Here is a 25,116-nt window from a genome sequence, read left to right as displayed (position 1 = left end):
TTAAGGCTTTCGACACTGTGTCACACATGAGACTTATCTATAAGTTACAAAAACTGGGGCTAGGGAGCACAATATGCACTTGGGTTAGAAACTGGTTAGATAAATAGGGAGTAGCGCGTTGTGGTAAAAGGAACTTTTTCAAATTGGACTGAAGTACTAAGTGATGTGCCACAAGGGTCTGTACTTGGACCATTATTGTTCAAGATTTTCATTAACAATCTAGCAGAAGGTCTGGAGAGCATGGTGTCAATTTTTGCAGACGATACCAAATTATGTAAGGTTATAAATTTGGAGGGGGATGCTGAGTCAATTCAGAATGATTTATTCAAACTGGAGTCATGGGCAGCAAAATGGAGAATGAGTTTCAATACAAACAAGTGCAAGGTAATGCACCTTGGTAGCAAGAACAAAAATAACACCTACATATTAAATGGGGTGGTGTTAGGGGACTCAATACTGGAAAAAGACTTAGGTGTGCACATAGATAACAAACTTAGCAGCAGCACCCAATGTAGGATAGCAGCAAAAAAGGCAAACAAGGTACTAGCAGGGGTTCTGATGCAAGGGATTAGAGTGTTATACTCCCACTATATAAAGCCCTACTGAGGCCCCACCTGGAATACTGCGCACAGTTTTGGGCACCTTACTACAAAAAGGATATCTAGAAAGGCTCAGAGATGGGCGACCAAAGTAATTAAGGGGATGGAGACGCTGGAATACCAGGAAAGACTTGCAAGGCTTGACATGTCCACACTGGAAAAGAGGAGATTAAGAGGAGACAATGATCAACATTTATAAATATATAAGGGGACCATACACAGAGCTTGCAGGGGATCTGTTTTTGGTAAGATCAACACAGAAGACACGTGGACACCCATTTAGGTTAGAGGAGAGGAGATTCCGCACACAGAGGCGAAAAGGGTTTTTCCACAGTAAGGACAATATGAATTTGGAATTCCCTGCCTGAGAGAGTAGTGATGGCAGACTCGGTCAATACTTTTAAGAATGGGCTAGATAAATTCCTAATGGATAAGGATACACAGGGTTATGGAGGATAGATCACGTACTATAGTTATAATAAAATGAGGATAATACAACACAACGGACGACTTTATCAACAGAAAAAACTAGTCCTGAAAATAATACAGAGTAGGAGAACACAAATAGGTTTTTTCAACCTCATAAACTATGTTATTATGTTACAAACCCTTTATATATAGTCAGAAGACACAATACAGCTCACATTACCTGGAACTGGTAATTTACAATTCTCCTTTGATATATTTTTCACTCAGATTCAAAAAAGGTTTGCATTTAACTTCTTAAACTAACAAATGGTTCTCATCCTTCCCTGCATATACCTTTTAGTATTTGTATAGTAATCAGACCAGCTACATATATAAATACAGATAACATTCAAAATGGGGCAAACCAATTTCCTTACTCCCCTCATACAGTATATCTGTACAGGAGAACATTTGTTTTCAACTCTATTTGACACTTTACATAGAGACATGCATAAGCCCACTGTCAGCATCCGGTGTCTTACCTTCGGTTCTGGTCCCTGTGGCCTTTCTGTTAGGTGGCTGGGGCGGATAGGAGCTGCGGTAGTGAGGCACTCCGGTTCGGCTGCCGGGCATCTGGAGGCCGGGGTCCAGGTCCTGGGGAGCGGAGCATGGCAACCGGAGGTGTCTGTTTCCAAGTGTCCTGTTGCCGGAGTATGGCGTCTGGGAGGCTGAGGCCTGAGGTAGTGGCTGTGTGCTGGTTCCACATGTGTCCTCTGTGCAGGGAGCTGCCATGTTGGAGACCAAGCCAAGCCAATAGGTATCCCAGTTCGCATCCAGCCAATCCGGTGCAGTCTTCCCTTATAAAAAGGGGTTGATGCTTAGTCATGGTGCCAGTGCTTCAAGTTACATGCTGTTGTAAGGTGCTCAAGCTCTGTGCTCCCAGGTTAACCCCTGGTATCCAGGTTCTGTTGTGGCCACCCTGTGGTTAGTTCTGTTATTGCAGTCCTTTGCTACCAGTCCACTTGCTCTTGCAGTTTAACCGCTGGATCCTCTATTTGGTCATGGGTCTCCATTTGCTGACGGTGCTCACAGCAATCCTCTCTTCAGCATCGTTCACAAATTATAAGTCTTTTCATAATTCTGTGTTCTTCAGCATCGTTCACAAATCACAAGTCTTCTAGTCATTCAGTGTTCTTCAGCATCGTTTACAAATCACAAGTCATCTCTTCATTCAGTGTTCTTCAGCATCGTTTACGAATCACAAGTCATCTCTTCATTCAGTGTTCTTCAGCATCATTTACAAATCATAAGCCTTCTTCATTCAGGACTCTTCAGCATCGTTTACAAGTCACAAACATTTCGTCTTTCAGAGTTCACTCAGACTAATCTTCTAGTCGTATAAGATTGAAGTCTCAGTAAAGCTGAATTAACCTTTCTCAGTGTATCGTTCTCGTTCATTGTCCACATTGCCTACCCTCCTGCATCTTCGGGCCAAAATCCATGAGTAGGAACTACATTCAGCCATCCTGTTTCCTTCCTTTGCCGACAGCTGCTCCCTCAGTCCATTATCAGTCATCAGATCTCCAACTCAAGCCAAGCGTCACGCCCACCTTATGCTGGAGCTAGGTCAAATACCATACTATTTGCTAGGTGAGAGTATCCCATGAAATGTTTCAAAAAGTCAATGCCTAAGTGCATTTTTACCATTCAGTACATCTTAGATATAAATACCACAACTGTACATGGAGCCCTGAATATAACATGTTATACACATTACTAAACATCTATTTAGTAGTTTACAGTGCATGGTGCCTAGCGCCAATTTGTCCGTTTAGATAATGGCAAACATGCCACGAGTTTATCAGGGTCTCTGTCCACAGTTTTACTTTCATTATTACAGGTAGATACAGGCAAGACATCATCATCTTCTCATTGTTGCTCTCCTTCATACATGTCCTTCTGTGTGGATGGATTCTTAAAGATACAGTACTTTGTATTACTGCTTGATAATGCACGTAAGATATATCCAGGAGGATCCCAGAACTGTTTTAACCCTATCCCTAACTCACCCCTCCTACAGTCTAACCCTAACTATCAACCTCCTGCAGCCTAACCCTAACCGTCCCCTCCCACAGCCTAATCCTAACCCCACCCCCCTAGTGCCTAACCCTAACTCCTGTACTTGACTTTGGATCCGTCAGGATTCTGAAAGTCGGGATCCCGCTGTCGTTATTGTGACTGTCGGGATCCTGGCCGCATATATATATATATATATATATATATATATATATATATATAAATGAAAGAACGAGGCGGTACTCTGGAGACTTTGGTGAAGCGGTAAACTCTGTCAGGTGAGACTTTATCAACGTTTCGGGGTGCAAGCCCCCGTCATCAGGACACACAGTGATCAAACAAGTGAAAAATAAACATTTAAATACACTTACCAGGCGCGCTTCCAGCCGTGCTCTCCTCGCCGTTGCCCGACTTCCGGACTCAGTGCTTCCGGTCAGGTGACCCTGGTCCGTGACGCGAGCTCCCAGTGCCGTCATGCAGGGGGCGGGGGAGGCCGTTGCTATGGTGAGAGCTGAAAAAACATACAATACACAAACCAATCATGGTGCAGTTCTTAAGACAGGACAGGCAATCTCGTGTCTGCCTGAAGCATATCGTGCAATAAAATGAATATTAAAACTCTAAAAACATATCTATACAAACTGTAAATACATAAAACGGATATTTTAGCAGTTGGTTACATCTAGTTAGTTCAGAACCCTGTATTATAGAAACTGTTCTGTACAGGTAAGCATGTTTGTTCTACTCCTTAAATATCAATATTTAATTCACAATGAACTATGTTTTCGGGGGAGGAGGAGCTGTTAATCAGATCTATCACTACAAAATTATCTTCTTCGTTATACTTAGTCAGAGGTCCCCAGGTTTCAAGCAAAACTGCTCATACCAAGAGTCTCATTGAGTCCTCTTGGTCTCAATGTGTCCAGTGCAATTATCCATTTGGTTTCTAGTTGTAGGAGGCGCTTGGATCTATCACCACCCCTGATGGAAAACGGCACCTGGTCCACAATGCGGTACCTAAGTGCTGAAAGTGAATGTTTGGCTATGGCAAAATGCCTAGCTACCGGTTGTTCGCTGGTTCCTGATATTAATGCTGCCCTAATGGCAGATCTATGTTGTGTCATCCTCACTTTGAACGTGCACTCTGTCTTGCCCACATAGTGTAATCCACATGGGCAAGACAAGAGATACACCACAAATTTGGAGTTGCACGTATAGGCGTCCTTTAATTTAATGGTCTTACCCGTGTAGGGATGTTTAAACGAATCCCCAGGAACCAGAAAGTTACATGTAGTGCACCCGCACCTGTAGCATCCCTTTCTGGACCTGATTAGACTGCCCTCTGTTCTTGTTTTTTTAGCCACATCAGTTTTGACAACTAGGCTTCTGATGTTCCGGCTCCTAGTATAGCACGGCATCAGTTTGGTATCTTTAAACATCTTGAGCTCAGGGTCAGTATTTACGATTGGCCAGAGTTCCTTAGCTCTTCTACTAGTGTGTCTGCTGGATGTGTTAAACTGATTGACCCAGGGGACCCTTTTCTCTTTGGTGGTTTGGACCCGTTCAGCTAACAATTGTTGCCTAGGCAACCCAATGGCTTTGGCCCTAGCCCCACATAGTAGCTTATCAGGGTACCCCCGATCCTTGAACTTGATGTACATCTCGTCCAGCTGTTGGTCCCTCACCTGTGGATCACTATTGATCCTACAGACCCGTAGCATCTGTGAGTAAGGCAAACTGTTAATTGTAGCCCTTGTCTTGCCCATGTGGATTACACTATGTGGGCAAGACAGAGTGCACGTTCAAAGTGAGGATGACACAACATAGATCTGCCATTAGGGCAGCATTAATATCAGGAACCAGCAAACAACCGGTAGCTAGGCATTTTGCCATAGCCAAACATTCACTTTCAGCACTTAGGTACCGCATTGTGGACCAGGTGCCGTTATCCATCAGGGGGGGTGATAGATCCAAGCGCCTCCTACAACTAGAAACCAAATGGATAATTGCACTGGACACATTGAGACCAAGAGGACTCAATGAGACTCTTGGTATGAGCAGTTTTGCTTGAAACCTGGGGACCTCTGACTAAGTATAACGAAGAAGATAATTTTGTAGTGATAGATCTGATTAACAGCTCCTCCTCCCCCGAAAACATAGTTCATTGTGAATTAAATATTGATATTTAAGGAGTAGAACAAACATGCTTACCTGTACAGAACAGTTTCTATAATACAGGGTTCTGAACTAACTAGATGTAACCAACTGCTAAAATATCCGTTTTATGTATTTACAGTTTGTATAGATATGTTTTTAGAGTTTTAATATTCATTTTATTGCACGATATGCTTCAGGCAGACACGAGATTGCCTGTCCTGTCTTAAGAACTGCACCATGATTGGTTTGTGTATTGTATGTTTTTTCAGCTCGCACCATAGCAACGGCCTCCCCCGCCCCCTGCATGACGGCACTGGGAGCTCGCGTCACGGACCAGGGTCACCTGACCGGAAGCGCTGAGTCCGGAAGTCGGGCAGCGGCGAGGAGAGCACGGCTGGAAGCGCGCCTGGTAAGTGTATTTAAATGTTTATTTTTCACTTGTTTGATCACTGTGTGTCCTGATGACGGGGGCTTGCACCCCGAAACGTTGATAAAGTCTCACCTGACAGAGTTTACCGCTTCACCAAAGTCTCCAGAGTGCCGCCTCGTTCTTTCATTTGTATACACAGACCACCGGGTCTGTTTGGGAGGGCACCGGAGCGTGAGCCTTGCTCTATTAGCCCACGGGAGAGTGCCAGACATACTTCCTCCATATATATATATATATATATATATATATATCCAGTGGTCGAAGTGGAAATTTTGAAGTGGGGGTATGCAAAAGTGAAGGATGTAATTATGCGCGCGCCTGCAGAAAAGGGGCGTGGTCACCCAAAAGGAGGCGTGGTCACCCAAAAAGGGGCGTGTCCCATGTAGTAGAACCCCCTTATACTATCTAGTACTGGTGCCCCTTTCACATTGTAGCACACTGAATGAGCCGAAATTCACCCTGTAGCACACTGAATGAGCCGAAATTCACATTGTAGCACAATGAATGAGCCGAAATTCACATTGTAGCACACTGAATGAGCCGAAATTCACATTGTAGCACACTGAATGATCCGAAATTCACATTGTAGCACACTGAATGAGCCGAAATTCACATTGTAGCACACTGAATGAGCCAAAATTCACATTGTAGCACACTGAATGAGCCGAAAATTCACATTGTAGCACACTGAATGAGCCGAAAATTCACATTGTAGCACGCTGAATGAGCCGACATTCACATTGTAGCACACTGAATGAGCCGAAATTCACATTGTAGCACACTGAATGAGCCGAAATTCACATTATAGCACACTGAATGATCCAAAATTCACATTATAGCAAACTGAATGATCCAAAATTCACCTTGTAGCACGCTGAATGAGCCGACATTCACATTGTAGCACACTGAATGAGCCGAAATTCACATTGTAGCACACTGAATGAGCCGAAATTCACATTGTAGCACACTGAATGAGCCGAAATTCACATTGTAGCACAATAAATGAGCCGAAATTCACATTGTAGCACAATGTATGGGCCGAAATTCACATTGTAGCACACTGAATGAGCCGAAATTCACATTGTAGCACACTGAATGAGCCGAAATTCACATTGTAGCACACTGAATGAGCCGAAATTCACATTGTAGCACACTGAATGAGCCGAAATTCACATTGTAGCACACTGAATGATCCAAAATTCACCTTGTAGCACGCTGAGTGAGCCGACATTCACATTGTAGCATACTGAATGAGCCGACATTCACATTATAGCACACTGAATGATCCAAAATTCACCTTGTAGCACGCTGAATGAGCCGACATTCACATTGTAGCACACTGAATGAGCCGACATACACATTGTAGCACACTGAATGAGCCGAAATTCACATTGTAGCACACTGAATGAGCCGAAATTCACATTATAGCACACTGAATGATCCAAAATTCACCCTGTAGCACGCTGAATGAGCCGACATTCACATTGTAGCACACTGAATGAGCCGACATTCACATTATAGCACACTAAATGAGTTGAAATTCATATTACAACACACCGAATGAGCCGACATTCACAATATGCCACACTGTATGATCCACAATTTAGGGACAGGGAGGGAGTGACAGCAGGGACAGAGAAAGTGGCGACAGAGAGTGACAGCAGGGACAGAGAGACGACAGAGAGAGTGACAGCAGAGACAGGGAGAGTGACAGCAGCGACAGGGAGAGTGACAGAGGGACATAGGGAAGCAGGGGAACAATACCTAATGAGATGAACAGCGGAGGTGCGGAAGGGACTGTGGTTGGCAGCGGTGCAGAGGTGTAGTCGACAGCGGTAAAGCCCATGGGCAGCGGTTAGAAGGAGACCTTTGGTGCGGCGGTGGTGAGGTACCTCTGACCGCTGCCATTTGTGGTCAGCGGCGGTGAGCAGCAGAGAGCCTAGTGCCAGGGGCAAATGGAGGAATTTTAGAAAGGAACATGAGAAAAAGACATGACAAGATATGGCGAGAGAGTGAGAGAGGCATGAGAAGGGAGAGAGGAAAATTGCGCGGAAGAGACATGTCGAGAGAGATGTGGCAAGAGGAAGAGAGAAACATGGCAATAATGAGGTGGCGAAAGTGAGAGAGACATGACGAGACAGACATGGCAAGAGAGACACATGGCGAGCGAGAGAGGCACGTGAGGGGAGATAGAGACATGGTGCGAAAGAAGTGGCGAGAGAGAGATATGGCAAGAGAGTGACATGGCGAGTGAGATAGTGAGAGAGAGAGGGGCATTCTCTACTGACTGGCTGTCTCTTCACACTAATGTATTACAGGGAGGAGGCATGGCTGTAGCCCCGGAATGCCACGCTTCCTCCCAGTAATACATCAATGAAGAGACAGCCAGCTAGTAGAGAAGGGACACCGCACCCTGCCTGCTACAGTAAACTCATTTTTAAGTAGACGCCGCCGCAGAAGTAACCGCTCCCCCGCACTAACACAGGGGAGGGGAGGGTAGGAGGAGAGAGACCGGCACCGCAGCAGGTTTTAATTCTAACTCGCCTGCCTGCCCCCCCCATGGCGCCCCTGCTCAGTACAGACATAGCGGAGCTGCTGCAGCCGCGGCTGAGCTCCGGCGGACGTACCCGTAGTGTATAGTCACCGCCGATCTTTTGCAGAACTGGTGACTATACACTACGGGTACGTCCGCCGGAGCTCAGCCGCGGCTGCAGCAGCTCCGCTTTGTAGTGAGAGTGAAACTTGCCTCACAAGTCCGGCGCCGGGCAGGGACGGGAGCAGCATCCTTAGTGCCACTTCCCTCGCCTCCTGCTGTACACGCTTTCAATTAATAAAAAATAAAAAAAAGACTTCCGGGTTCAGTGGTAAGAAGTGGCGGTATACCATACCGCCGTATACCGCCCCACTTCGACCACTGTATATATCAGGATACTACATTACCTTCCTCGTTTGTAATTTACACTAGAAATGTACCTTGTTTTAAAAGTATGTATAGTGCCCATTTCACGAGATGCAGTAATGTGACTCCCCCTACATCCTACCCACTGAGAATCCCAACGGCCGGCATGCCGACCAGCAGGGATTATTCCCACTCGTGGGTGTCCACGACACCCAAAGAGTGGGAATAGAACTCGCCACTGAACCTGCAGCATGGCAAGTGCAGCGAGCCCGCAAGGGGCTTGTTATGCTCCCCCCCGCTGGCATTCTGCAGCTGTGAACCCGGCGTTGGGATGCTGACCGCCTGAAACACACCACCTTTCACAATGGACTCTCGTGACTGTTAGTTTAAAGTATGAATGTCAATTTGTGTCCATTCAATCATCAAGGGAAAGCAGGTTTTCACAGTCCCTAGTCAAACAAACTGCTGTAGGTTGCAGGTTGCATTACGTACCTATGAAAGCATTTCTACTAGAGATGTGCACTTGAAATTTTTCGGGTTTTGTGTTTTGGTTTTGGGTTCGGTTCCGCGGCCGTGTTTTGGGTTCGACCGCGTTTTGGCAAAACCTCACCGAATTTTTTTTGTCGGATTCGGGTGTGTTTTGGATTCGGGTGTTTTTTTCAAAAAACACTAAAAAACAGCTTAAATCATAGAATTTGGGGGTCATTTTGATCCCAAAGTATTATTAACCTCAAAAACCATAATTTCCACTCATTTTCAGTCTATTCTGAATACCTCACACCTCACAATATTATTTTTAGTCCTAAAATTTGCACCGAGGTCGCTGGATGACTAAGCTAAGCGACCCTAGTGGCCGACACAAACACCTGGCCCATCTAGGAGTGTCACTGCAGTGTCACGCAGGATGGCCCTTCCAAAACACACTCCCCAAACAGCACATGACGCAAAGAAAAAAAGAGGCGCAATGAGGTAGCTGTGTGAGTAAGATAAGCGACCCTAGTGGCCGACACAAACACCTGGCCCATCTAGGAGTGGCACTGCAGTGTCACGCAGGATGGCCCTTCCAAAAAACACTCCCCAAACAGCACATGACGCAAATAAAAATGAAAGAAAAAAGAGGTGCAAGATGGAATTGTCCTTGGGCCCTCCCACCCACCCTTGGGCCCTCCCACCCACCCTTATGTTGTATAAACAGGACATGCACACTTTAACCAACCCATCATTTCAGTGACAGGGTCTGCCACATGACTGTGACTGAAATGACGGGTTGGTTTGGACCCCCACCGAAGAAGAAGCAATTAATCTCTCCTTGCACAAACTGGCTCTACAGAGGCAAGATGTCCACCTCATCATCATCCTCCGATATATCACCGTGTACATCCCGCTCCTCACAGATTATCAATTCGTCCCCACTGGAATCCACCATCTCAGCTCCCTGTGTACTTTGTGGAGGCAATTGCTGCTGGTCAATGTCTCCACGGAGGAATTGATTATAATTCATTTTAATGAACATCATCTTCTCCACATTTTCTGGAAGTAACCTCGTACGCCGATTGCTGACAAGGTGAGCGGCAGCACTAAACACTCGTTCGGAGTACACACTTGTGGGAGGGCAACTTAGGTAGAATAAAGCCAGTTTGTGCAAGGGCCTCCAAATTGCCTCTTTTTCCTGCCAGTATAAGTACGGACTGTCTGACGTGCCTACTTGGATGCGGTCACTCATATAATCCTCCACCATTCTTTCAATGGGGAGAGAATCATATGCAGTGACAGTAGACGACATGTCCGTAATCGTTGTCAGGTCCTTCAGTCCGGACCAGATGTCAGCATCAGCAGTCGCTCCAGACTGCCCTGCATCACCGCCAGCGGGTGGGCTCGGAATTCTGAGCCTTTTCCTCGCACCACCAGTTGCGGGAGAATGTGAAGGAGGAGATGTTGACAGGTCGCGTTCCGCTTGACTTGACAATTTTGTCACCAGCAGGTCTTTGAACCCCAGCAGACTGGTGTCTGCCGGAAAGAGAGATCCAAGGTAGGTTTCAAATCTAGGATCGAGCACGGTGGCCAAAATGTAGTGCTCTGATTTCAACAGATTGACCACCCGTGAATCCTTGTTAAGCGAATTAAGGGCTCCATCCACAAGTCCCACATGCCTAGCGGAATCGCTCCCTTTTAGCTCCTCCTTCAATGCCTCCAGCTTCTTCTGCAAAAGCCTGATGAGGGGAATGACCTGACTCAGGCTGGCAGTGTCTGAACTGACTTCACGTGTGGCAAGTTCAAAAGGTTGCAGAACCTTGCACAACGTTGAAATCATTCTCCACTGCGCTTGAGACAGGTACATTCCACCTCCTATATCGTGCTCAATTGTATAGGCTTGAATGGCCTTTTGCTGCTCCTCCAACCTCTGAAGCATATAGAGGGTTGAATTACACCTCGTTACCACTTCTTGCTTCAGATGATGGCAGGGCAGGTTCAGGCGTTTTTGGTGGTGCTCCAGTCTTCTGTACGTGGTGCCTGTACGCCGAAAGTGTCCCGCAATTCTTCTGGCCACCGACAGCATCTCTGCACGCCCCTGTCGTTTTTTTAAAAATTCTGCACCACCAAATTCAAGGTATGTGCAAAACATGGGACGTGCTGGAATTTGCCCATATTTAATGCACACACAATATTGCTGGCGTTGTCCGATGCCACAAATCCACAGGAGAGTCCAATTGGGGTAAGCCATTCCACGATGATCTTCCTCAGTTGCCGTAAGAGGTTTTCAGCTGTGTGCGTATTCTGGAAACCGGTGATACAAAGCGTAGCCTGCCTAGGAAAGAGTTGGCGTTTGCGAGATGCTGCTACTGGTGCCGCCGCTGCTGTTCTTGCGGCGGGAGTCCATACATCTACCCAGTGGGCTGTCACAGTCATATAGTCCTGACCCTGCCCTGCTCCACTTGTCCACATGTCCGTGGTTAAGTGGACATTGGGTACAACTGCATTTTTTAGGACACTGGTGAGTCTTTTTCTGACGTCCGTATACATTCTCGGTATCGCCTGCCTAGAGAAGTGGAACCTAGATGGTATTTGGTAACGGGGGCACACTACCTCAAGAAATTGTCTAGTTCCCTGTGAACTAACGGCGGATACCGGACGCACGTCTAACACCAACATAGTTGTCAAGGCCTCAGTTATCCGCTTTGCAACAGGATGACTGCTGTGATATTTCATCTTCCTCGCAAAGGACTGTTGGACAGTCAATTGCTTGGTGGAAGTAGTAAAAGTGGGCTTACGACTTCCCCTCTGGGATGACCATCGACTCCCAGCAGCAACAACAGCAGCGCCAGCAGCAGTAGGCGTTACACGCAAGGATGCATCGGAGGAATCCCAGGCAGGAGAGGACTCGTCAGAATTGCCAGTGACATGGCCTGCAGGACTATTGGCATTCCTGGGGAAGGAGGAAATTGACACTGAGGGAGTTAGTGGGGTGGTTTGCGTGAGCTTGGTTACAAGAGGAAGGGATTTACTGGTCAGTGGACTGCTTCCGCTGTCGCCCAAAGTTTTTGAACTTGTCACTGACTTATTATGAATGCGCTGCAGGTGACGTATAAGGGAGGATGTTCCGAGGTGGTTAACGTCCTTACCCCTACTTATTACAGCTTGACAAAGGCAACACACGGCTTGACAAATGTTGTCCGCATTTCTGGTGAAATACTTCCACACCGAAGAGCTGATTTTTTTGGTATTTTCACCAGGCATGTCAACGGCCCTATTCCTCCCATGGACAACAGGTGTCTCCCCGGGTGCCTGACTTAAACAAACCACCTCACCATCAGAATCCTCCTTGTCAATTTCCTCCCCAGCGCCAGCAACACCCATATCCTCCTTATCCTGGTGTACTTCAACACTGACATCTTCAATCTGACTATCAGGAACTGGACTGCGGGTGCTCCTTCCAGCACTTGCAGGGGGTGTGCAAATGGTGGAAGGCGCATGCTCTTCACGTCCAGTGTTGGGAAGGTCAGGCATTGCAACCGACACAATTGGACTCTCCTTGTGGATTTGGGATTTCGAAGAACGCACAGTTCTTTGCGGTGCTTTTGCCAGCTTGAGTCTTTTCATTTTTCTAGCGAGAGGCTGAGTGCTTCCATCCTCATGTGAAGCTGAACCACTAGCCATGAACATAGGCCAGGGCCTCAGCCGTTCCTTGCCACTCCGTGTGGTAAATGGCATATTGGCAAGTTTACGCTTCTCCTCCGACAATTTTATTTTAGATTTTGGAGTCCTTTTTTTACTGATATTTGGTGTTTTGGATTTTACATGCTCTGTACTATGACATTGGGCATCGGCCTTGGCAGATGACGTTGCTGGCATTTCATCGTCTCGGCCATGACTAGTGGCAGCAGCTTCAGCACGAGGTGGAAGTGGATCTTGATCTTTCCCTAATTTTGGAACCTCAACATTTTTGTTCTCCATATTTTAATAGGCACAACTAAAAGGCACCTCAGGTAAACAATGGAGATGGATGGATACTAGTATACTTATGGATGGACCAGCGACTGCCGACACAGAGGTAGCTACAGCCGTGGACTACCGTACTGTGTCTGCTGCTAATATAGACTGGATGATAATGAGATTAAATTAATATATATATATATAATATCACTAGTACTGCAGTCGGACAGGTATATATATTTATTATGTAATGACTGATGACGGACCTGCTGGACACTGTCAGCTCAGCAGCACCGCAGACTGCTACAGTAAGCTACTATAGTAGTATGTATCAAGAAGAAAGAAAACAAAAAAAAACCACGGGTAGGTGGTATACAATTATGGATGGACCAGCGACTGCCGACACAGAGGTAGCTACAGCCGTGGACTACCGTACTGTGTCTGCTGCTAATATAGACTGGATGATAATGAGATGAAATTAATATATATATATATAATATCACTAGTACTGCAGCCGGACAGGTATATATATTTATTATGTAATGACTGATGACGGACCTGCTGGACACTGTCAGCTCAGCAGCACCGCAGACTGCTACAGTAAGCTACTATAGTAGTATGTATCAAGAAGAAAGAAAAAAAAAAAACACGGGTAGGTGGTATACAATTATGGATGGACCAGCGACTGCCGACACAGAGGTAGCTACAGCCGTGGACTACCGTACTGTGTCTGCTGCTAATATAGACTGGATGATGATGAAATTAATATATATATATATATATATATATAATATCACTAGTACTGCAGCCGGACAGGTATATATATTTATTATGTAATGACTGATGACGGACCTGCTGGACACTGTCAGCTCAGCAGCACCGCAGACTGCTACAGTAAGCTACTATAGTAGTATGTATCAAGAAGAAAGAAAAAAAAAAACACGGGTAGGTGGTATACAATTATATATATATATTATATACAATTATATATATATATATATATATATATTAAACTGGTGGTGATTAATTAAACTGGTGGTCAGGTCACTGGTCACACTATCAGCAACTTGCAAGTAGTACTCGAGTCCTAAGCAGACAATCACAATATATACTGGTGGTCAGTGTGGTCACAATGGCAGTGTGGCACTCTGGCAGCAAAAGTGTGCACTGTACGTTAAAATATGTACTCCTGCTCTCAGACTCTAACTGCTCCCCACTGTCTCCCCCACAAGTCAGATATACAGTCACACTATCACTTCAGCAAGTAGTAGTACTCCTCCTAATGCTCCCCAAAATTACTAAAGTAAATACTGTGTCTCTCTCTACTCTAGTCTCACTCTCTTCTCTATAAACGGAGAGGACGCCAGCCACGTCCTCTCCCTATCAATCTCAATGCACGTGTGAAAATGGCGGCGACGCGCGGCTCCTTATATAGAATCTGAGTCTCGCGAGAATCCGACAGCGGGATGATGACGTTTTGGCGCGCTCGGGTTAACCGAGCAAGGCGGGAAGATCCGAGTCGCTCGGCCCCGTGTAAAAAAACCTGAAGTTCAGGCGGGTTCGGATTCCGAGGAACCGAACCCGCTCATCTCTAATTTCTACACTATTATTACGGAACAAACAGATTTACAAATGGGATTTCTACTAATTAAAAACGTCTGGGAAAGATATATTTGTGGCAAGAGAAAAAAAATTATTGTTCATCAGGACCATAATAACAGTGAATCACTGAAACACTGTACAGTGACTGTGTAAAAGGACCACTTCCTCTGATTTTCAGTGTTTTGTTGTATACAGGTTGCAGTTAAAATGCTGTCTGTCAGGATCCCGGCGTTCAGGATACCCACACCGAAATCCCGACAACTGACAATGCCGACAGCCAGAATCCAGGCACACCAAGGCTATTCCCAATAATGGGAGGCAAGGGGACTCGTAGCGCTTGCCCCCCTTCTGGCATTTTGGCGAGAATGTTGATATAGTCATAATGTTGCCATGCAATAATGTATGTCAGCATGTTTAGCATTTTGACATTGAGCATGTTAACACGCTAACAACGTTGACAATTGGCGGTGCAGCAATGCGGCTTTTCCACCAGTTAGTACCCTATATTAACCCTAACCAGGCAGCTGCAGCTAATGTTCTGGCGCTAATCACAGGCTGCGTCTTTAATCGCAGTTTGTGGCTAATGCCAAAAATTTGCTGTGTACATTGGCCCTCATTCCGAGTTAGCAGCATTGCACACACTAGGCCGCCGCCCTCTGGGAGTGTATCTTAGAATAGCAGAATATCGAACGAAAGATTAGCAGAACTGCTACTAAATAATTCCCTGCAGTTTCTGAGTAGCTCCAGACCTACTCCTAGACTGCGATCACCTCAGTCCGTTTAGTTCCATTTAGTTCCTGGTTTGACGTCACAAACACGCCCTGCGTTTGGCCAGCCACTCCCCCGTTTCTCCAGCCACTCCTGCGTTTTTACCTGGCACGCCTGCATTTTTTAGTACACTCCCTGAAAACGGCCAGTTTCCGCCCAGAAACACCCACTTCCAGTCAATCACACTACGATCACTCGAGCATTGAAAAAAGTTGCTTGAGCTTGTGTAAATCTACAGTTTTGTGTGAAAGTACTTAGCGCATGCGCACTGCGTACCATGCGCATGCGCATTTTTGCCATTTTTTCACTTATTCACTGCACTGCGAAAATCGGCAACGAGCGAACAACTCGGAATGACCACCATTAGCCTAAGCCGAACTATAACCCTAATTCTAAATCTAACTTAACCTTACACCTAGTATCGGTGTGAGGAGGCACCACTTGGACTTGTGTGCATGTTTACAAAGGAAAGAGTTAAACCTATGGCTCAAGTTCTGTGTTCTTAAATTAAAGTCCTCAGTCTGCAGAAGTCCCACACAGGAAGCCTTCCAGAAGCTGACAGCAAGGGAGTGTTCCTTTCAGAAAAGCCAGGAATTGTGGCCAGCGGTCAATGGGAGAATGCAACATAGAGCAGAAGTTTTACCAGACAGTTCGGAAACCTCGCCTGCAAGGATTTTGCAGGATAAAGGGATTTGCTTATGATGGGACTGAGATCCAGGAGACTCTAGTACTGCGGATGGAGTGGGATTGGGTGCACCCGGAGCATATCAACCACCTAAGTAATGAAGAAGAGGGACTGACAGGCAGTGGAAACACTTCATCCAGTTGGTTACCAGAGTTGTCCACCCTACTGCTGAGCTGGCTGGGGTGCTAGGAGAAACTGCGACCCCACAGGAGAAAGCTTGGGTCATCCAAGCGATACTACGGGTACAAAACTCTACTGGCAGTGGAACTCTAGCGTCACCCTGAAGGACGGAACAAGAGAAGCGGCGCTTGGGATTTACGGATGTTCCCACATTTCAGGAGAATGAAACAGACACTGACACTCACCTCCAGATCTTTGAGAGTCTCAGGGTAGTGCACGGGTCCAAGTACTTGGGGCCAAGTCTCACTGGCAGGGCTTTGGAAACCTGCAGGGACCTAACTCCCCAGGAGTGTGGAGTCTATGCCTGTATAAAGAAGGCATTGCTAGCTAAGTTCCGGGTCACTGCAGAATCTTATTGTCTCAAATTCAGGACGCTGAATAAAAGGTGGGACTGCTTCCTACCAGGTGTTTGCCCATGACCTACGGCAATCCTGTGGGAAATGGCTTGAAGGACGACAGGCCTCCTCTGTGGAGCAGATCGTCAACCTAATAATGGTAGAACAACTAATGATTAAGATGGCACCAGAGGTATGGGAGTTTGTCATAGACCGGAACCCCAGTACACCTGAGCAAGCTACAGGATGGGCTGACAAATATATAGCCAATTGTCCCCAATAAAGAGTCTTCAGTGAGCAAGCGATACAAGAACCCCACAAGTGGAGAAGCTTCCCGAAAAAGAACTGCACGTCAATGGAAGTAGGAAAGAGGGCCTTATCAAAAGCATCTCCTATCAGTCACCGAGATTCAGAGTGGCTAACCCAGAACCTTGGTCTATAGATTGTAAGCTTGCGAGCAGGGCCTTCCTACCTCTATGACTGTTTGTTATCACCCATTTTGTTATTGTTATTTCAAATTGTAAAGCGCAACGGAATTTGCTGCGCTATATAAGAAACTGTTAATAAATAAATAAATAAATAAAATAAATAAGTGTTACCACTGCAATCAAGCAGGCCACTTAGGGACTATCCACACATGCGAGGGCCATTCCCTGGGGCTAAACTGGCTCACATCTCTGTGGTATGTTACCCAAGATGTGATAGACGAAAACTAAGTGGAGGTGCTCCCAGAGAGTAAGATTTATAACATATTACCAGCAAACAGAACAGAACTGTTCTACAGTACTTGGGGCACTCAGCCTATGTCTAAAATACAACCTTTATTGGATATGCATTTAAATATCAGAAAATAATAATAAAAACATCATAATGAGCAAAATAACTCTTAGGGGTATGGGGAATGAGACAAGAGGAGGGTAGGAGAAAACATAATAAAATAATAGCACACTGTGAAAATGTGAGAGCAAGGTAAAAAAAGGTACATTGATCCAATATCATGTCAGCAACCGCAAGTTAATGGAGACTGTCCAGAACACTTACTGAAGTGTGTAAAATACAGTGTGCAGTTTGCCCTGACTTAATCATCCTTTACCACCGGACTCCGTGTATACGCATCTTACACTGATTTGTACTGTCATGCCTTCCAGCATAGTTTGTTTTATCAGTGGTGCAAGTAGAAAAAATGTCTTACAGGTACTGTGCCAAAAAAATTTGTGTGGCCAAATGCCACATGGGGCGTGGTCAATGAAAATGTGGGCATGATACACATATGGGGGAGGGGCAGATACACATGACCCCAATAGTGCCAGATACACGTTGCCCCACAGTGCCAGATATACATTGCCCCACAGTGCCAGATATACATTGCCTCACAGTGCCAGATACACACTGCCTCACTGTGCCAGAACCACAAATGCCCCCAGAGTGCCAGATATACATTGCCTTACAGTGCCAGTTATACATTGCCTCACAGTGCCAGATACACATTGCCCCACAGTGCCAGATACACAAATGCCCCCAGAGTGCCAGATACACAAATGCCCCCCAGTGCCAGATACATAAATGCCCCCAGGGTGCCAGATAAGATATACATTTCCCCACAGTACCAGATATACATTGCCCCACAGTGCCAGATATACATTGCCTCACAGTGCCAAATACACATTGCTCCACAGTGCCAGATACACAAATGCCCTCAGAGTGGCAGATATACATTACCTCACAGTGCCAGATACACAAATGCCCCCAGAATGCCAGATATACATTGCCCCACAGTGCCAGATATACATTGCCCCACAGTGCCAGATACACATTGCCTCACTGTGCCAGATGCACAAATGCCCCCAGAGAGCCAGATATACATTGCCTCACAGTGCCAGATACACATTGCCCCACAGTGCCAGATACCAGATACACATTGCCCCACAGTGCCAGATACACAAATGCCCCCAGAGTGCCAGATACACAAATGCCCCCACTGTGCCAGATATACATTGCCCCCCAGTGCCAGATACATAAATGCCCCCCCAGTGCCAGATATGCCCCAGTGCCAGATACACATGTCCCCAGTGCCAGATACACGTCCCCCCAGTGCCAGATATGCTCCCAGTGCCAGGTATACATGTCTCCCCAGTGCCAGGTAAGCCCTCACTGCTAGATATGCTCCCAGTGCCAGGTATACATGCTCCCCCCCAGTGCCAGGTATACATCCCCCCCAGTGCCAGGTATACATGCCCCCCAGTGCCAGATATGCTACCAGTGCCAGGTATACATGCCCCCCCAGTGCCAGATATGCTCCCAGTGCCAGGTATACATGCCCCCCCCAGTGCCAGATATGCCTCCAGTGCCAGGTATACATGCCCCCCAGTGCCAGATATGCCCCCAGTGCCAGGTATTACTATTCATGAAGCCCCCCCCTGCTGCTCACCGCTGCTGCTGTCCTGTCTCCTGTGTGTGTGAGGGAAGGAGAGCGCAGCCTGCACCTCTCCTTCCCCTCAGTCTCCGGTGGGTGCGGGTGAGTTCAATTCAGCGCCAATCCGTGAGCCAATCAAAGCTCCGCGAGCTCTGATTGGCTCACGGGCAGCGCTGATTTGAACGAAGACATTGAGGGGCAGTAGAGGCGCAAGCTGCGCTCTCCTCCCCTCACATCAGCAGTAGCGAGCGGCAGCCCGTCGGTGTAGGTACGGCGTACCCACGGCAAAATTCTTAAGGGTACGCCATACCTACCCGTACCTGCATACTTGCACCGCTGGTTTTAGTCCATTTATTTCTGTGTCACAGTGACCTGTATAACCAACTCCCTCTAGTGGCCCAGCACAGGAAATCTCAAAGTTGTCTGTTTCTCTTTTGTACCTCCTAACTTCTCGTAGTTAGCTAGCTATGCATGCTGGGTAAAGGGAGCTGTGAGCTGCCATTTTCTATACACACATGGACATAGAGACACATGCTGTGCCCATCCTAGCCAGCAATCGTACTAGATGGTGAGCTAATGACTTTAATTGTGTCATCATAGGTTTGTTTAGTCAGCCAGACATGTTAGTTGTATTGGTAGCACTGCAATTTATGTTTGTACATGTAATACCAGTTAGATTTGTATATTCATGTCACATGTACTGTATATGCTTGAGTACTCTTTTTACATGTGCTTGAGTACTCTTTTCACATGCATATTGTAATTGCATCGTATTGTTTTATTCACAGTTTACCATTTTCATCACAATTGTATTACATCATCTCATCGTTTCACATACTTTTATGATTCCTTTTACTAAATAATAAACACCGTTCTTCAGACATTGCTTCTGAAAGGATTATTGAAAAGTAAAAGGTGATTATACTGTAGGTTTCGAATTTGCTTCAAGTACTGTAGCTTAGTGAGAGGCTGCACATGTACAGTCACAATTTTATGTCGCTAGGCAACACACATATTAGTATCACAGAATGTAGTACTGTATCTTATAGACACAGTAGCAACAGTCAAAAATGTCACGTGAACAGTTATACAATTTAATGGCATAAGACAATATATGTATTAGCAACATACACAGATGTCATGTAAGTAATTATATAGACAAAGGAGCTCTCTGGTATAGCATCTGCTTTTGAATCCTTCCTCTCTCTCTACCCTGTTGAAATCAGCACATGGTCAGTTCCACTGGCGTAACTACTGCCCCCACAGCCACTGCGGTGGCTTGGAGGCACAAGGCTGCGGGGGCGCCGCCGCTGCCACTTTATGCTGCTGTTTTGTGAAGGAGCCGGAGGGGTGGGAGGGCACAGCGCGCGCCTCTCCTGTGTGTCTCTCCTGGATCTCCGGCGACAGCGGCGTCTCTGTTAAATGAAGTGCTGGTTCGTGAGCTCTGATTGGCTCACAGACCGGCGCTTCATTTGACAGACACGCTGCTGGATACACAGGAGAGGTGCGTGCTGTGCCCTTCCGCCCCTCTGACTCCTTTCCAAAACCCTCTGACTCCTTCCCAAAACTCACAGCAGCGGCAGCCCGGGGAGCCCGAGAAGGGTGTGTACCTGGCACTGGGGGGGGCATATTTGGCACTGGGGGTATATGTGTACCTGGCACTGAGGGGGCATATTTGGCACTGGGGGTATATGTGTACCTGGCACTGGGAGGGCATATTTGGCACGGGGGATATATCTGTACCTGGCACTGAGGGGGCATATTTGGCACTGGGGGTATATGTGTACCTGGCACTGGGAGGGCATATTTGGCACTGGGGGTATATGTGTACCTGGCACTGGGGGGGCATATTTGGCACTGGGGGTATATGTGTAGCTGGCACTGGGGGGGCATATGGGGCACTGGGGGCATATGTGTATCTGACACTGTGGGGGAATATCTGGCACTGGGGGCATATGTGGCACTGGAAGCACAGCCCTAGCAACAAGCATTACCCCCTGGTTACAAGCACAACACCCAGCTCATGAAATCCCTGTCAACAAGCATTACCCCCTAGCAATGAGCATGACACCCAATGCATGAAACCCCTGGCAACGAATATTACCCCCTAGCAACAAGCTTGAAACCCAGCACATGATACCTCTGGCAACAAACATAACACCTAGCGCATGAAACTCATGGCAACGAGCATGACACCCTGAGCATGAAAACCCCTGGCACCGTGCATGGAACCAAGAGCATGAAACCCCTGGCAACGAACAGGTAATTTAAAAGTAATTAGAAGCCTTACTGTACGGCTTAATGTGTAATGGGCATTGTGGTGTGTGGCATAATGTATCACGGACATTGCGGTGTGTTTCATAATGTGTCACAGGCATTAGTGTGTGGAATACTATATCATGGGCATTGTGGTATGTGGTATAATGTCTCTGGGGCATTGTAGTGTGTGGCATAATGTATAATGTGCATTGCGGTATGTGGCATAGGGTATAACGGGCATTGCAGTATGTGTCACAGGCATTACGTTGTGTGGTATACTATATCACAGGCATTGTGGTATGTGGTATAATGTCTCAGGGTCATTGCAGTGTGTGGCATAATGTATCACGGACATTGCAGTGTGTGTCATAATGTGTCACAGGCATTGTATGTGCTATAATGTATCAGGGGCATTGCAGTGTGTAGCATAATGTATAACGGGCATTGCGATGCGTGGCATAATGTATCACAGGCATTACGGTGTGTGGCATAATGTGCCGGGGGCATTATGGTGTTTGGGATATTGTGTCATGGGCATTATTGTGTGTGGCATAATGTCTAAGGGTCATTGCAGTATGTGGCATAATGTATACTGGGCATTATTATAAGGAGGAAAAATGACAAATAATGTAAGGGGCATGAATCAGGATTATTTTTTGTCCTGTGGTGGCCAACGTCTGGGCATGCAGGTTGCAAAACTCGGGTATAGGGTAGTCTTTTCCTGCAATGTCACGCCCCTTTATGCAAAGCCATGCCCATTTCAGCAAGGTCACGCCCCCTCTTGCACGCAGATTCATCACTTTACTAATGGCAATTAGGGGGGGGGGGGGGCGCCAGAGAAAGTTTTGGCTTGGGGAGAAAAATTTCTAGTTACGCCACTGGTCAGTTCCCAGGGCATAGACCAATGAAAGTACCCAGAAACAAATAAATATTGTGGATAAGTATCCCAAGAGCACTTAGAGTACCATGTAATTAAATGCTGCTGTCGTGTAGGGTACTACAGTGAACAATGGGTGAGTGGTTGATTCCACTGTAAGTTAGTGCAGAAGGAAGATAGTGCCGACAGACTGCCCTGTTCAGTATGCATTGCAAGTCATATATACCATAGGGATGGCCATAGACCATCAATTATTCAAAATCATCATTTTAATGGCCAATGTCAAATACTTTTGCCATCGATTGAGAAGAATCACATAGTTTTCCTCCATCGATGATATAGAATTATCAGATGTTTGTTTTCTACAAATTCCGGATCACGGGGCATAGCTCTGGCCATGATGACACCCGTGAAGCACCTCCCACAGGCTGTGATGGTCCTTCATAGCATAGTAAGTTACCTTAGATGGCCACTGACAACTTTAGCATCGATGGTAACCATCGTTGGAGAGCACACTGATGGCCATCACTAATATACCATCCCCAGATCGCTTACCCTGATATCGCAGAATGGGAAGGAGTGAAAGTACCTGTTACCACTGTGACATTGATTTCAGGTGATTTCTGATTCAGTCGGGGGATAGAGAGGGGTCTCGCTTGAGCACAGCGGAACCCTGACCGAGACGTACTTTTCACTGGAAGCTTTTCTCAAGTCACTGTGTACCCAGCATAAGGATAGGGCTTGAGCATCCAAAATGTCTGTCACCGTCAAATGAAGAAGCCCAGCTAGTATGGACAGATTCATATTAAAAAAACATTGGATTTTTGCAAACAATCATTTCCTTTACCTATAGTATGTAAATTTGTAATTAATTATTATGGTTAACTCTAGCTGAGATCTCAATACATTGATTTGCACTGGATGCTGACGTATGTACGGTATCTGTGCAACTTGCTTGTGACAAATAGATGGAAGGAAAAGAAAATCACTACATCTGCGTATAATCATCACGGTATTATGTAGAATTATAATCTGGCAGTTGCTGTTTGTTTCAAATAATATTCTTTTCCAAAAAAACTAAAACATAATTTACAGATATTGAATTTCTTTGCAAACTGGAAAAACAAAGTTATGCAAGAATTTTCACATGACTAACCACAAAGTGAAATCACTGACCGACACATCCCAAATCAGCAAAGTAAAACACCTGGGTATATATTTAGTTTTCATGTAAGGAATACATTGCTTGCTGTAGAAAGTTGTTTATTTTTCATTAACTTTTTTTGGGGTCTATTCAGAGCATATGACCTAAAAACGATCAGGTTACAAAAGGCACAGCATTTTCTGTTAATTACTATAGCGAGTGTAGAAGCAAACTGCTTACCGCAGTGAGAAGAGAATAATGGATGCAGAATCCTGGTTCCGAAGGAAAATATTCATCAGATACAAATCGGACCCTAATCTGATTTCCTTTTGATATCTGTTTGCTCGGTGCTGCATTAGAGCCACACCAGCGTCCAAGGATAATGCCATCACTAGGGTCTTCAATCTCTACAAAATCGAACCTGATAAGATAAAAAGAAGGGTTTAACTTCAATACAATTGTGTATAAGTAGCTGAATAAATGTCATATTCTAACAAAACAGCCCACTATGGGGTAAGATTTACTAAGATGCGGTTTATCAAAGCCACGATCATTGCAATGTGCAATTGTATAACAGGCACAGCCCAGACAATAAGCTCTGATGGAGCTAGTCGCAGTGACGGGGAACCTTTGGGCCTTCAACTGTTGTTGAACTACACATCACAGCATGCCCTGCTACAGTTTTAGCATGGCCAAATAGCAAAACTGTAGCAGGGCATGCTGGGAGGTGTAGTTCAACAGCAGCTGGAGTGTCAAAGGTACCCCATCACTGAGCTAGTGCATGCGAGATAATACAAGCAAATATCATGTGGATTTCTACTACAGGTTGAGTCTCCCTTATCCAAAATGCTTGGGACCAGAGGTATTTTGGATATCATATTTTTCCGTATTTTGGAATAATTGCATACCATATTGAGATATCATGGTGATGGGACCATTCTAAGCACAGAATGCATTGATGTTACATATACACCTTATACACACAGCCTGAAGGTCATTTTAGCCAATATTTTTTGTAACTTTGTGCATTAAACAAAGTGTATCTACATTCACACAATTCATTTATGTTCCATATACACCTTATACACACAGCCTGAAGGTCATTTAATACAATATTTTTAATAACTGTGTGTATTAAACAAAGCTTGTGTACATTGAGCCATCAAAAAACAAAGGTTTCACTATCCCACTCTCACGCAAAAAAGTCAGTATTTCGGAATATTTGGATATGGGATACTCAACCTGTATATGTGTTTTTGAATAGTTCCACTCAGTAATTAGTCCCCTGTGTACAATAACACGTTCTTCCGTTACATTTTCACAGATTAATTTTATTTCTCTCACACCTGTGACATAACCATATTTCTATTTTTACACATTTTCCTATACTCGTTCACATTCATAACTATTGTTTAATTACCATCTCCAGATCCTGGTCTATTACTCTTCACAATATCTACAGATCTAGTCCTACAGTAACTGTCTTCCTTACTCCAAATTATCTATAAACTACAGTATGTTATGCAGAGTAATATGAAATTCACTCTCACATCACAATATCTCAGACCTAATCGCCATTAATCCATAAACAACCACCTGCACTCTGATGCCAGTCTGTTCTCTATACTCCGTGCCAACACAGCTGTATCACTTCTACTAAGCTTTTGGCATGCTGTACTTTATCTTTTAACCCCATCCACCTCTCTGTATGCCAAAGGTTCGTACAAAAAACATCATACAGAGTCTGAAAGGACTCCATATTGTACTGTCTCTGAGAGGTTTATACCCCTTTCACATCACACAAATAACCCTGGTATACCCTGGTATATTGCCGGGTCAACACGGGTCACTGT

The 25,116-nt window shown here is 45.6% G+C and overlaps 1 protein-coding gene across 2 annotated transcripts in view; it reads right to left on the bottom strand.

Moving 5' to 3' along the window:
• Positions 1 to 25,116, bottom strand: part of PDGFC (platelet derived growth factor C) — a 396,071-nt gene that overhangs the window by 105,676 nt on the left and 265,279 nt on the right. For both annotated transcript variants that reach the window (XM_063920487.1, XM_063920488.1), the window contains exon 4: positions 23,504 to 23,684. In XM_063920487.1, coding sequence (XP_063776557.1) covers positions 23,504 to 23,684 — 181 coding nt within the window. The remainder of the gene's footprint in view (positions 1 to 23,503; positions 23,685 to 25,116) is intronic.

Source organism: Pseudophryne corroboree, chromosome 1 (genome assembly GCF_028390025.1).
Source record: "Pseudophryne corroboree isolate aPseCor3 chromosome 1, aPseCor3.hap2, whole genome shotgun sequence".
Classification (NCBI taxonomy): Eukaryota; Metazoa; Chordata; class Amphibia; order Anura; family Myobatrachidae; genus Pseudophryne; species Pseudophryne corroboree.
The sequence above is the reverse complement of the archived record's forward strand: the minus strand, read 5'-3'. Positions and strand labels throughout refer to the sequence as shown.